The 12,915-nt window shown below is 42.8% G+C and overlaps 1 protein-coding gene across 1 annotated transcript in view; it reads left to right on the top strand.

Annotated features, from left to right (window-relative positions):
* The first annotated feature begins 200 nt into the window (after positions 1 to 200).
* The window catches only part of Lactb (lactamase beta), a 16,896-nt gene continuing 4,181 nt past the window's right edge, over positions 201 to 12,915 (top strand). Inside the window, exons 1-5 of the mRNA XM_069995220.1 lie at positions 201 to 610; positions 1,293 to 1,359; positions 4,634 to 4,824; positions 5,133 to 5,484; positions 7,763 to 7,928. Coding sequence (XP_069851321.1) covers positions 260 to 610; positions 1,293 to 1,359; positions 4,634 to 4,824; positions 5,133 to 5,484; positions 7,763 to 7,928 — 1,127 coding nt within the window. The 5' untranslated portion in view covers positions 201 to 259. The remainder of the gene's footprint in view (positions 611 to 1,292; positions 1,360 to 4,633; positions 4,825 to 5,132; positions 5,485 to 7,762; positions 7,929 to 12,915) is intronic.

Below are 12,915 nucleotides of genomic sequence, written 5' to 3'. Positions count from 1 at the left end.
TGAGTTCTAAGTTTCCACACAAAATCACAGGTCCTTCCTTGAGAACCACTCGTGAAAATCATTTCAGGGTATCTCACCTAAAGGAGAGGATCGATGCGATCGGCACTCCGACCACCAGGCATCGATCGACTGCACGGGTCTCATCGCGGCCCCGCCCCCGGACGCGGCCCCGCCCCCAGACGCGGCCCCGCCTTCCCCGCGCCTCCGGCGGGCCGGGCCTGAGCGAGCTTGGAGGCGACCGGAGGGAGCCCCAGACGCCATGTACCGGCTCCTGTCAACGGCGACGGCGGGGGCCTCGGCCACTGGAGGCCGGGCCCGGTGCTGCGGGCGGCGCGGGACTCACCGGTGGGCTGGGCTGCCACCACTCAGCCACGGCTGGGCCGGGGGCCTGGGGCTGGGCCTGGGGCTGGCGTTGGGGGCGAAGCTGGCGGGCGCGCTGAAGGGCGCCGTCCCCGTTCCGCCTCCCGCGGACCCGGAGACGCCCCCTCAAGCCGAGTCCCCGCTGGAGCCGCCCTTAGCCACCGGGTGTCCGCAGGCCCGGGCCCCGCCCCCCTCCAGGTGCTTCGCCAAGGCCATTGCCAGCAGCCGCGACCTGCTCCACCGGATCAAGGTGCGGGCGGACGACGCGGGGAAGGGAGGCGCCCCGGCCCCGCTCCGAGCGGAGCCCCTCGGTCTCCTGGGTCTGAACGGATCCCATCCAGGATGGGGTGCGCAGGCTGTGGTACTTCTGAGAAGGACTTCCCATTTCCCGACTGCGGGGCCCGCTGTCACACCCTTGGGGTTGCCCAAGTCGGTTGAGGTCACCGTCTCGTAGCTGTGCTGCCCCGGGGGCGCGCTTCTCGGAGACCCGCGGGGCGTGGCCTGAGCGAGAGTGGGCGTGGCCCCGAGTGTTGGGTGGGCGTGGTTAGGGGCGGGGCCACGCGGGCAGGGCGGCCCCCAGCTCAGAGCCTTTGAAGTATGGGGTTATGCGAGGTTATTAGGTTATAATTCCTGTCTTTTTTGTTTTGTTTTGTTTTGTTTTCGTGCCTAGGGCTTGAACTCAGTGCTGCCTGGCCGCCCTCCCTGAGCTTCTTTGGCTCAAGGCTGCCACTGGAGCCACAGATTGTTTGACGATTTTTTTTTTAAAGTAATTTATTGGAGACTATAGTTTCCCAGACTTTCCTGGCCCCGGGCTGAGTTTGAATCCCAATCCTTAGATCTGAGGTTCTTCTGAGTAGATAGGATTTACAGGCATGACCCACCGGCGTCTTTTGCCTGTTTTTGATCTGTGTTCTTTTACATTTTGCTCTTAGGATGAGGTGGGTGCACCAGGCATAGTGGTTGGAGTTTCTGTAGATGGAAAAGAAGTCTGGTCAGAAGGTGAGCTCGGGAGAGGGATTTTAGTGACTTACTTTGTGATAGTGGAAGTTTTGCTGGTTGGAGTGAATGCTGTTGCATTTATATAAACCTAAAGATAAATCTAAAGAATGAAGAATCAGGTTGTTACTATTATGGATAATTATAATAAAGTTTAAAATGTGGGACTAACAGGGATGAAAGAATAGCTTCGTGGTAGAGCCTTTGCTTAGTTAGCATCTTCAAGGCCTGGATTCAGTCCTTACCACCAAAAAACAAAGTGACATAAAAAATGGAGTCTTGCCAGGCACTGGTGGCTCATACCTGTGATCCTAGCTACTAAAGAAGGTGAGATCTGAGGATTGCAGCTCAGTACCAGTTTAGGCAGGAAAGTCTGTGAGACTCTTGGCTCCAATTAACCACCAGAAAAACAGAAGTCGTGCTGTGGCTCAAAGTGGTAGAGCACTAGCTTTGAGCAAAAGAGCTCAGGGACAACATCCAGCTGCAAGTTCAAGCCCCAGGACAGACAAAAAAAAATTGGTGTAAGACTGAATTTGTTGGTCTGAACATTTTATATAGAACCACCCATTAAATACATGATCACATATTGTAAATAATCCTTATGGATATCAAATTGATCCAGTTGGCCACCCCAGATTTTTGGAGGATCCTACTTTTAGTAAACAACATGTCAAATATTATAAGAAAGATGCAGTGTTAGAAGTTGGTAGGAGCAGAAAGGTTTTGAAAAAAAATTCTTTCCCTAAGTGTAAGTATAGACTAACCAATATAACTAATTTATATATATATTTTTAAGTTTTTTGGTCAGTTGTGGGGCTTGAACTCAGGGCCTGGGTGCTGTCCCTGAGCTCTTTTGCTCAAGGCTAATGCTCTATCACTTTGAACCACAGCATCACTTCCAGTTTCTGGTGGTTAATTGGGGAAAAGAGTCTCATGGACTTTCCTGACCAGTCTGACTTTGAACCATGATCCTCAGATCTCAGCCTTCTGAAGAGCTAGGATTATAGGTGTGAGCCACCAGTGCCAGGCTTAAAACAACAACTTATAATCAAATGTTTAAAAATGTTAGTTTTATGGGTAAGGGTTTTATTTTTATTTTTATTATTTTATCTTTTTAACTGTTTTTTTTCCCTCCCAGTCCTGGGGCTTGAACTCAGAGCCTGGACACTATCCCTGAGCCTCTTTGTGCTCAAGGCTAGTGCTCTACTACTCTAGTCACAGCGCCACTTCCAGCGTTTTCTGAGTGTTTGTTGGAAATAAGAGTCTCACAGACTTTGTTCAAGCTGGCTTTAAACCGCAATCCTCAGATGTCAGCCTCTTGAGTAGCTAAGATTATAGGCATGAGCCACTGGCACCCAGCAAGGGTTTTATTTTTGAAAAATATTTTTGCAGTTGAATTGAGGATGTGGTTAATGAAATAGAGGACTTACTTTCCCAAGTTCTAACTCCAGTACCACCAGAATATATCTGTGTAGGTATATGTATATATGTATATGTATTCATATATGTATATATTTGCATATTCATATATTCATCATATATTCATTCATATATTCGTAATCATTTACAACTTAAATCATTGGGAACCAGGTATAGTAGCTCACAACTGGAATCTCAGCATTCAGGAGACTGATGGTGATTTTGAAGTCAGCCTGGACCACATACTTACACCCTTTCTCTCAAAAAAAAAAAAATGGGGCTGGGAAGGTGGCTCAGTGGTAGAGCACTTGCCTTGCATGCCTGAGGCCCTGGGTTCGATTCCTCAGCACCACATAAAGAAAAAAGCCAGAAGTGGCGCTGTGGCTCAAGTGGTAGAGCGCTAGCCTTGAGCTGAAGAGCTGAGGGACAGCGTTCAGGCCCAGAGTTCAGGCCCCACGACCGGATCCAAAAAAAAAAAAAAAAAATGTCAGACACCAAAGTCTCATGCCTGTAATCTTAGCTACTCAGGAGGCTGAGATCTGAGGATCATGTTTGGAAGCTAGCCAAGGCAGAGAAAGTCCCTGAGATACTTACTTTCAATATTGGGAACACACACACACACACACACACACACACACACACACACACACACACACACACACACACACACACACACACACACACACACACACACACACACACACACACACACACACACACACACACACACACACACACACACACACACACACACACACACACACACACACACACACACACACACACACACACCCCTACAGAACTAAATAAATGAACAACAATTGTATTCTCTTTTTTAGAATCTGTCTCTGATCTGATTTCACACTTTCACCCAATACAGGAGATGCAAACCAAAATTGTCTCTAGAGGTAGCTTTTTTTTTTTTTTTTTTGCCAGTCCTGAGGCTTGAACTCAGGGGCTGGGCACTATCCCTGAGCTTCTTTTGCTCAAGGTTAGCACTCTACCACTTGAGCCACAGCACCACTTCCAGCTTTTTCTGTTTATGTGATACTGAGGAATCGAATCCAGGGCTTCAGGCATGCCAGGCAAGCACTCTATCACTAAGCCACATTCCCAGACTTCTAGAAGTAGCTTTTTAATAATAATAGCACATTGTGTTTCTTATGGTTTATAATTAATTTGATAGTTAGCTGGATTTTATTTGTAGGAGATCTTCCTACACTCATTCTCACTGGGTTTTTTGTTGAAAGGAATTTAGTGGAAATTTGCTCAAAAATCAGTAATGAATACCATATAAAGAATGATAATATTTTCTTTTCCTTCTTTTTTTCTTTTTTGGTGCCAGTCCTGGGGCTGTCTGGGCTACTCCAGACCTGGGTGCTGTTCCTGAGCATGTTTGCTCAAGGCTAGCACTTTACCACTTGAGTCACAGTCCCACTTACAGCTTTTTTTGACAGTTAACTGGAAATAAGAGTCTCATGGACTTTCCTTTTCTGGTTGACTATAGATCATGATCCTCAGATCTCAACCTCTTGAGTAACTAGGCATGAACCACAGGCACCCAGCAATTGTGTTTTCTTTAAAGATTGTAATTGATTTAAAATGTGGAATAGCCAAATAAGGTAATCTGGGAAAAACTAAGGTTCAAATCACATGGAAAATTATTGTGTGTAGGATAAAGTTAGGCTTATATTGTCTGTATACTGAGACTTTCATTCTTGTACATCCTGTTTTCCATAACATAAAAATCAGGGTGCATTTTCCTGTCGATAAATCTGCAGTATGTTTTCAGATGTTATTAATTCCATTTCTGAAGACTTTTTGACAATGAAGATGTTTTGCTTCATTTCCCCTGAAGGCTTAGGTTATGCAGATGTGGAGAACCGTGTGCCTTGTAAACCAGAGACAGTCATGAGAATTGCCAGCATCAGCAAAAGCCTCACCATGGTTGCTCTGGCCAAATTGTGGGAGGCTGGGAAGCTGGATCTTGATGTTCCAGTACAGCACTATGTCCCTGAGTTCCCAGAGAAAGAATACGAAGGTGAAAAGGTAATGAAACTCACACTTCATTTTTACTAATGACACGTTAAATGCTTTATACTGGAGGTCAGATTTAGGATGCTTCGCAGGATTCTGTGGTTTGATTGCTTTGCAGTGACTGCTACTGGCTGGGCTAAGTACTTTTATCTCCAGATGATAATCTGCTATTCTCCTGAAAGAGGAGGGTAAGATTTCTTACAGGACATTTCTCTTACAGCCTTTTAAAATGCATAGTTAGTGAGACATTCCTCCAAAGGCCATTAACTTGTGACTACAGGGTTTACTATTGTAATTGTATTTTCATTTTTGACAATTAGGTTTCTGTCACAACAAGATTACTGATTTCCCATTTAAGTGGGATCCGTCACTATGAAAAGGACATTAAAAAGGTGAAGGAAGAGAAAGCTTATAAAGCCTTGAAGATGTTGAGAGAGACCATGTCATCTGACCAAGAAAAAGACTTGAAGGGAAAAGGAGAGAAAAATAATGAAAAGCAAGACTGTGCTAAGACTAAAACTGAGCAGGATAATGAAGCCAAATACCGGAATGCAAAACCTTGCAAGAAAAAAAATGATTTTGAACAAGGCGAATTATATTTGAAGGAAAAGTTTGAAAATTCAATTGAATCCCTAAGATTATTTAAAAACGATCCTTTATTCTTTAAACCTGGTGAGTATTAACACCTTCTCTTAGTGACGTCATTACTGGAGAGTTCCTTTTCAGGAGTCCCAAAATGATAGAATGGGGAGCGCCTTCAGAGAGGTAGATGGACCACTGGAAAGTGGGCCACTCTGATACCTGCCTTTCTGTCTGCTTAGATTGAGTCTCATGGAAGGCCACTGAGTTACTTGAGGATTCTCAGGACCAAAATATTCATGAAAAATTGTGGAGAAGGTTGGAATGATACCTCTCCATATAAAGCCTGGGACCAAAGTTAGAAAGGATGAAGTATCACTAATATTCTCATGTGTAGTTAGAATTTAAATTGCTCAACTTCATTCTTGCTAGTGTTCATCAACTTAATTTCCAAACAATGATAATCTGTATAATAAATACCATCTTTTTATTTCTCCCTTTCTGATATTGGGCTTCAACTTGGCTAGTACTCTACTACTTGTGCCACACCTCCAGACTAACTTTTTTTCTGGTTAATTGGAGAGGGAGTCTTTCAGACTTTTCTGCCCAGGCTTTCTTCAAACCTTAATCTTCTGTTTCTCAGCCTCCTAAATAACTAAGATTATAGATGTTAGTGCCTGGCACCTGGCTAAAATATTATCTTTTCGTTTAATTTTTTGGCAATACTGTGGTTTGAACTCAGGGATCTATGAGTACTAGGCAAGCACCCTGCCTCATTTGAGTCACATCCTCAACCCCTATATATATATATATATATATATATATATATATATATATATATATATATATATGGCCTTGAATTCTTGATCATCCTGCCTCAGCCTACTGAGTGCTAGGAGGAGTGCCACTATGCCTGACTCTATCTTTGTTTTTATGCATACTTTTATGATGTTTATTGAAACTACTTTATATCATTAAGTTACTACAATATATGCACTGATTTTTGTTGTTGTTGTTGTTGGTTTGGGTTTTTTATTTTTATTTTTACTTTTGGTTCATGAGGCTTGAACTCAGAGACTGGGAGTTGCCTCTGAGCTTTTTTGCTCAAGGCTAGCACTATTACCACTTTGAGCCACAGCTCAAAGTGGCTAATTGGAGATAAGAATCTCATAGGGACTTTTCTGCCCAGGCTGGCTTCCAACCTCAATCCTCAGATCTCAGCCTCCTGAGTAGCTAGGATTACAGTTCTGAGTCACTAGTGCCCAGCATTGGGTGTGTAGATGTGGGTGTGGGTGTTAGGCTTGAACTCAGGGCCTGGATCAGTCCCTGAGGATTTTTGCTCAAGAGTAGCGCTCTACCATTTGAGCCACATCTCCACTTAGGGCTTTTGGTGATTAATTGGAGATAAAAATCTCACAGGCTTTCCTGCCCTCACTGCCTTTGAACTGTGATTCTCAGATCTCAGTCTTCTGAATAGCTAGGATTATAGGTGTGAACCACTGTCACACCATGGTCTATGTACTTTCATTTTGAATGTTTTTTACTGTGAATAGATGTACAGATATAACTAATAAAGGTAAATAAAATGTAATTATGTATTTTGTCTTTAAAAATTAGGTTTCCCCTTTTAAAATTTTTTTATAGGTCAAAATTTTTAAGCTCTCAGAACCCAAAGTGATCTAATGTCATATACTTGAAACTACATTTTATATATTTAGATAGTACATTTGCCTTTATGTATTTGAAAGAAACCTTTAAGGTCTACATATGCTTAATAAAATAAGAATTTGTACACCTATTTCTACCTTTCTACCCAGTAGGTGACAGTTCATCAAAGAAATCATATTTGCTTCTCCCCACCATTTTTTTTTTTGATCGGTGGTAGGGCCTGAACTCTGGGCCTGGGCACTGTCCCTCAGCTCTTCAGCTCGCGGCTAGTGCTCTATCACTTGAGCCACAGTGCCACTTCCAGCTTTTTCCGCTTATGTGGTGCTGAGGAATGGAACCCAGGGCCTCATGCATGCAAGGCAAGCACTCTACCACTGAGCCACCTTCCCAGCCCCCCCTCACCATTCCTTTTTGATTGACAGCATGAAGGATTTTTGTTTTCTTTCATGGTCAGTCTAAGGAACCGATTGGTTTGAAAATCTAAGTCTGCATACTGACTATTATTTTTATCCTTGCAGCAAGGAAATAGAGTACAAAGCTAACTCAATTTGTTGATCTAGTAGCTATGGTCTCCTCAATGTTGAAGTATAAAGTATTATAGTTTTAAAGGTATGCCTATTTGCAAAGTAAAGTATTTTGCATATTTTTAAATACTAATCAAGCATTTTTTTTCTTCTCATCCCCTATACAATGATGTCTCAAGGTAGTCAGTTTTTGTATTCAACTTTTGGCTATACCCTCCTGGCAGCCATAGTAGAAAGAGCTTCAGGATATAAATATTTGGACTATATGCAGAAAATATTCCATGACTTGGATATGCTGACAACTGTGCAAGAAGAAAATGAGCCTGTGATTTACAATAGAGCAAGGTAAACCAGTCCCTCTGCCGTGTCTGGTTTTCAAGCCCAACACTGCCCTTGTCCATTGAAAATCAGATTTACCCTGTCTCCATGTCAACGTCAACTTGCTGTAATGTGCAAGCTTCTCTCCATGTCTTTGTGTGTTTATAAAGCACCCCAGATGCTCAGGTAAAAAAATCACCAGAGTAACCACTCATCAGTTACTAAACCAGGCTTACAGCTCACATGTGTGCCTGCAGTGTGCTCCTACTCATCCCTTCTCTTTCCCTCAGCTCATTTTGTCTTATTGATTTGAGATGTTTTAGTGTTTATTTGGGGATAATTTCATTCTTGGAGGAAAGCTGGAATAATATCGAAGAGTTCACATCTACCCTGCACCCAGATTCCCCCATGTCACGTCACTACACACTTGTATCCTCTCTCTCTCTCTCTCTTTCTCTCTCTCTCTCTCTCTCTCTCTCTCTCTCTCTCTCTCTCTCTCTCTCTCTCTCTCTCTCTCTCCCTCTCTCCCTCCCTCCCCGCTTTCTTTTCTCTCTCCTCTCTTCTCTCCTCTCTCTCTCTTTGAAATCAAAGGTTCAGACTTGATATCCATTCCTAATAAATTCTTTTACCTTCTAAAAATCACGAGTACATTAAAGAAACTGACATTAACATAATCTTTTGTAGCCTTTATTCCAATTTTGCCAATTGTCCCAACGATGTCCTGATGTCCTTCATAGAAAAGAAAAAAGAAAAATCCAGTCTACACTATGGGGTCCCTACTCCATTTAGTTGTCACAGCTTTTTCACTTGGCTCATCATTGGTGATTGTATTTTGTGGCTTTGTTGGAATAGGGCCTGTCTGCTTGCTTTACCGTAAACTTTTTTCTTTTCCTTATTAGCAAGTGTATTTTGGGGAGATGCCATGTAAAAACTCCTGCTTCTCATCAAGCTTGATGACTAATGACTGAATCAGTTGTTATAATATAGAAATGGTGGCCAGATGGTGACTTCCTCGTTCCATTATATTTTCTCTATTTATTCTAGGAAGTCCTTTGTCTTTTGTGTTTATTTGTTCATTCCAGTATGTACTTCTGGATTATTATTTTAGTCAATGAACTATAATCTGCCACTGCCCTTCTTTAGTATCTTGCTATTGAAATAATAAGCATATAAAATACTAAAAGAAAACTAAGTGGTTATTAGATTGCTTATACATAGGTACATATTTTTATTTTCATTTTTTTTGTGTGTGTTTTGAAACAAGGTCTCCCTATAGATCCCCAGCTGTCCCCAAACTCAAAATCATCCTGCGTCAACCTCCCAAGTGCTAAGATTATAGGCATGGACTACCATACCCAGCTTTTTTTCTTTTTCTTTTTTAAAAATCCATCCTGGAGCTTGAACTCAGGGTCTGGGTGCTGTCCCTGAGCTCTTTTGCTCAAGGCTAGTGATCTACCACTTTGAGCCACAGCTCTACTTCTGGTTTTTCTGGTGGTTAATTGGAGTCACACATAACTTTCCTGTCCTGGCTGGCTTCGAATCACGATCCTTAGATACCAGCCTCCTTAGTAACTAGGATTACAGGCATGTGCCACCAGGGCCTGACTTTTAATCAACACTTTTTGTTGTTGTTGTTGGTCATGGGGCTTGAACTCTGGGCCTAGACGCTGTCCCTCAGATCTTCAGCTCAAGACTAGCACTCTACCACTTGAGCCACAGCACTACCTCTGGCCTTTTCTGCTTATGTGGTGCTGAGGAATCAAACCCAGGGCCTCATGCATGCAAGGCGAGCACTCTACCACTGAACTACCTTCCCAGCCCTAATCAGCACATTTTTGTTTGTTTGTTTTTGTCAATCCTGGTGCTTAAACTCAGGGCCTGAGCACTGTGCCTGAGCCTCTATGTACTCAAGGCTAGTGCTCTACCACTTGAGCCACAGCACCACTTCCAGCTTTTTCTGTTTATGTGGTACTAAAGAATTGAACCTAGGGCTTCATACATGCTAAGCAAGCCACATTCCCAGCCCTCAGCATATATTTTTAATCAGAGTTTGATATTTGATTTTTTTTTTTTACAAATTCATAAAGAACATTAAAATGCTCTTCTGGTTTGGATTATGTAGACCTCTGCTGCTGCTGCTTCTTTTTTTTTTTTTTTTTGTCGGTCATGGGGCCTGAACTCTGGGCCTGGGTGCTGTCCCTCAGCTCTTCAGCTGAAGACTAGCACTCTACCACTTGCACGTCAGCCCCACTTCCAGCTTTTTCTGCTTATGTGGTGCTGAGGAATCCAACCCAGGGCCTCATGCATGCAAGGCAAGCGCTCTACCACTGAGCCACCTTCCTAGCCCCCACCCCTGCTTCTTGTTATTTGACAAAATGACAAAATTTTTTATGTGGTCTAAAAATAATACTAAAATAATTAAATATTTAAAATATATCTAGATTTAAGAACTGTTTTATAGGGCTGGGAAGGTAGCTCAGTAGTAGAGTGCTTGCCTCGCATGCATGAGGCCCTAGGTTTGATTCCTCAACATCACATAAACAGAAAAAGCTGAAAGTGGCACTGTGGCTCAAGTAGTAAGGTGCTAGCCTTGAGCTGAAGAGCTGAAGGACAGTGTCCAGGCCCAGAGTTCAAGCTCCACGACTGACCAAAAAAAAGAAAAAAAAAAAAGAACTGTTTTATAATTAGGAATCCTTAGGCACCATATTATTATAAAAATTAATATTTAAGGGCTGGGAAGGTGGCTCAGTGGTAGAGCATTTGCCTTGCATGCCTGAGGCCCTGGGTTCAATTCCTCAGCACCACATAAACAAAAAGAAAAAAGCCAGAAGTGGCACTGTGGCTCAAGTGGCAGAGCACTGGCGTTGAGCTGAAGAGCTGAGGGAAAGCACCCAGGCCCAGAGTTCAGGCCCCAGGACCGGACCCAAAAAAAAATTACTATTTAAACCATAGTTTCTCTCAGTGTTCTTTGTTGTAGCAGTGGGCATCAGACCAGGATCTTGGCCTGCTAGGCAAGCCTCTACCACTTGAGCCGCACCCAGCCCTTTTGTTTGTGTTTGGATACAGCTGGACACAGTGTTAGCAAATGGAGTAAAGATTCAACGTCTGTTTGTTCAAAGTTATTTGGAGGTTGTTTTGTTTTGAGACATAGTCTTGCTACGTAACCCAGACTAGTGTTGAGCTCTTGATCCTCTTGGATCAGTTTCTCCAGTGCTGGGATTACAGATGTGTGCCACCAGGCAGGGTTCTTATTTGAAGGTTTTTAATTCAGGAAGAATACCAATGAAAGGGCAATTGTGTCAGATCTTGGGAACTTGATAAATAACTTTATTAATTAGTCAGTTTGGTTATTACTTGGCTGTTAGGTTAAAATTATTCAGAGCCGGATGCTGGTGGCTCACGCCTGTAATCCTAGCTACTCAGGTGGCTGAGATCTGAGGATCGCGGTTCAAAGCCAGCCCGGGCAGGAGAGACCGTGAGACTCCTATCTCCAATAAAACCACCAGAAAACCGGAAGTGGTGCTGTAGCTCAAGTGGTAGAGCGCTCGCCTTGAGCTGAAGAGCTGAGGGACAACGCCCAGGCCCAGAGTTCAAGCCCCACGACCGACAAAAAAAAAAAAAAAAAATTATTCAGTTTGTTAGGTATGTTCTTTTCTGTTGTTTTTTTTTTTTCTTTTCATACCTTTTTCTTCGTAGTATGGCTACAGTTACTGAGTTGAGTGGGTTACCAGCATTTCTTTTTAATATACTTTAGTACATGGCATGAAGCAAGACTAGAAAGTTTCAAGGTAAAGGTTAGGTTACTATAGCAAAAGACAGCAAAATAGAGTGACTGGGAAAAGCTAGAAGTTCAGTTGTCCCATACAACATTTCCTAGGTGAGCAGTTCAGACTGGGGACAAGGCTGCTGTACACAAGGCTCTGAGGATGTATAGGCTTTAGTCTTAGTGTTCCTCTCTTCCAAGTAGTATTCCCTTCTGCAAGGCAGAAGTTAGATGACAGCCACTGGAGCTAGATGGCCCCTTCATGGGTGTGGAGGAGCGTGCACACAGCCTGAGCACCAGACCCAAGGTGCACTCCACTCTGTCCTGTTGGCAAAAACTTAGCAGAACAGGGGCCAAGGTATGTGACTTGCTATGTAATTGTAATATTAAGGAAGAAGAGAACCATTTGAGAAACATCTATTCAACCAGCTATTTCAAACATCTATTTTGAGAAACATCTATTTAACCAGCTGTCTGTGTTACTGTATTATTTCATAAAACTTACATTCCTCACAAGTGTGTGTGTGTGTGTGTGTGTGTGTGTGTGTTTGTGTTTTCAGAGTTCTGTGTTCATTTGGTCAAAATGAGAAATATACTCCTTATACTAAGTTGAGGTTAAAAAAAGTTTGATAGTTACTCAATGAACTATATCAATTAAAATTTGGTTATGATGTTTGTGTTAGTAACTTGAAAAAGGGGCTTTGGCTAATGGCTGAGTTTTATTGTTGTGATATTTTCTGTTTTATTTTTATTTGATTTCTTAGAAAGTGCACTTTTAACAAACCAACTGCTAGTTTTCCCTGGCGTAGTTCCACTTCTACATGCTTTCCAAGTGCCTAAATGGCAGACACTGTGAAGAGACATATGAAATGATGGTTTTGTTTCTTTTTTTTTTTTTTTTTTTTTTTGTCGGTCGTGGGGCTTGAACTCTGGGCCTGGGCATTGTCCCTTAGCTCTTCAGCTCAAGGCGAGCGCTCTACCACTTGAGCTACAGCGCCACTTCCGGTTTTCTGGTGGTTTTATTGGAGATAGGAGTCTCACGGTCTCTCCTGCCCGGGCTGGCTTTGAACCGCGATCCTCAGATCTCAGCCTCCTGAGTAGCTAGGATTACAGGCGTGAGCCACCAGCGCCCGGCTGTTTCTTTTTTTTTTTTTTTTAAGCTTTATGTTCCTATGTCCACATTAGTCTTATTCAGCTTTCTATTTAGCAAAATTATCATTACAAATTACTAGCTTATTTAAAAGGATTAAA

Source organism: Dipodomys merriami, unplaced genomic scaffold (assembly GCF_024711535.1).
Source record: "Dipodomys merriami isolate MVZ:Mamm:240054 unplaced genomic scaffold, mDipMer1.0.p SCAF_48, whole genome shotgun sequence".
Lineage (NCBI taxonomy): Eukaryota > Metazoa > Chordata > Mammalia > Rodentia > Heteromyidae > Dipodomys > Dipodomys merriami.
Note: the sequence above shows the minus strand (reverse complement) of the source record. Positions and strands in the feature narration are given on the sequence as shown.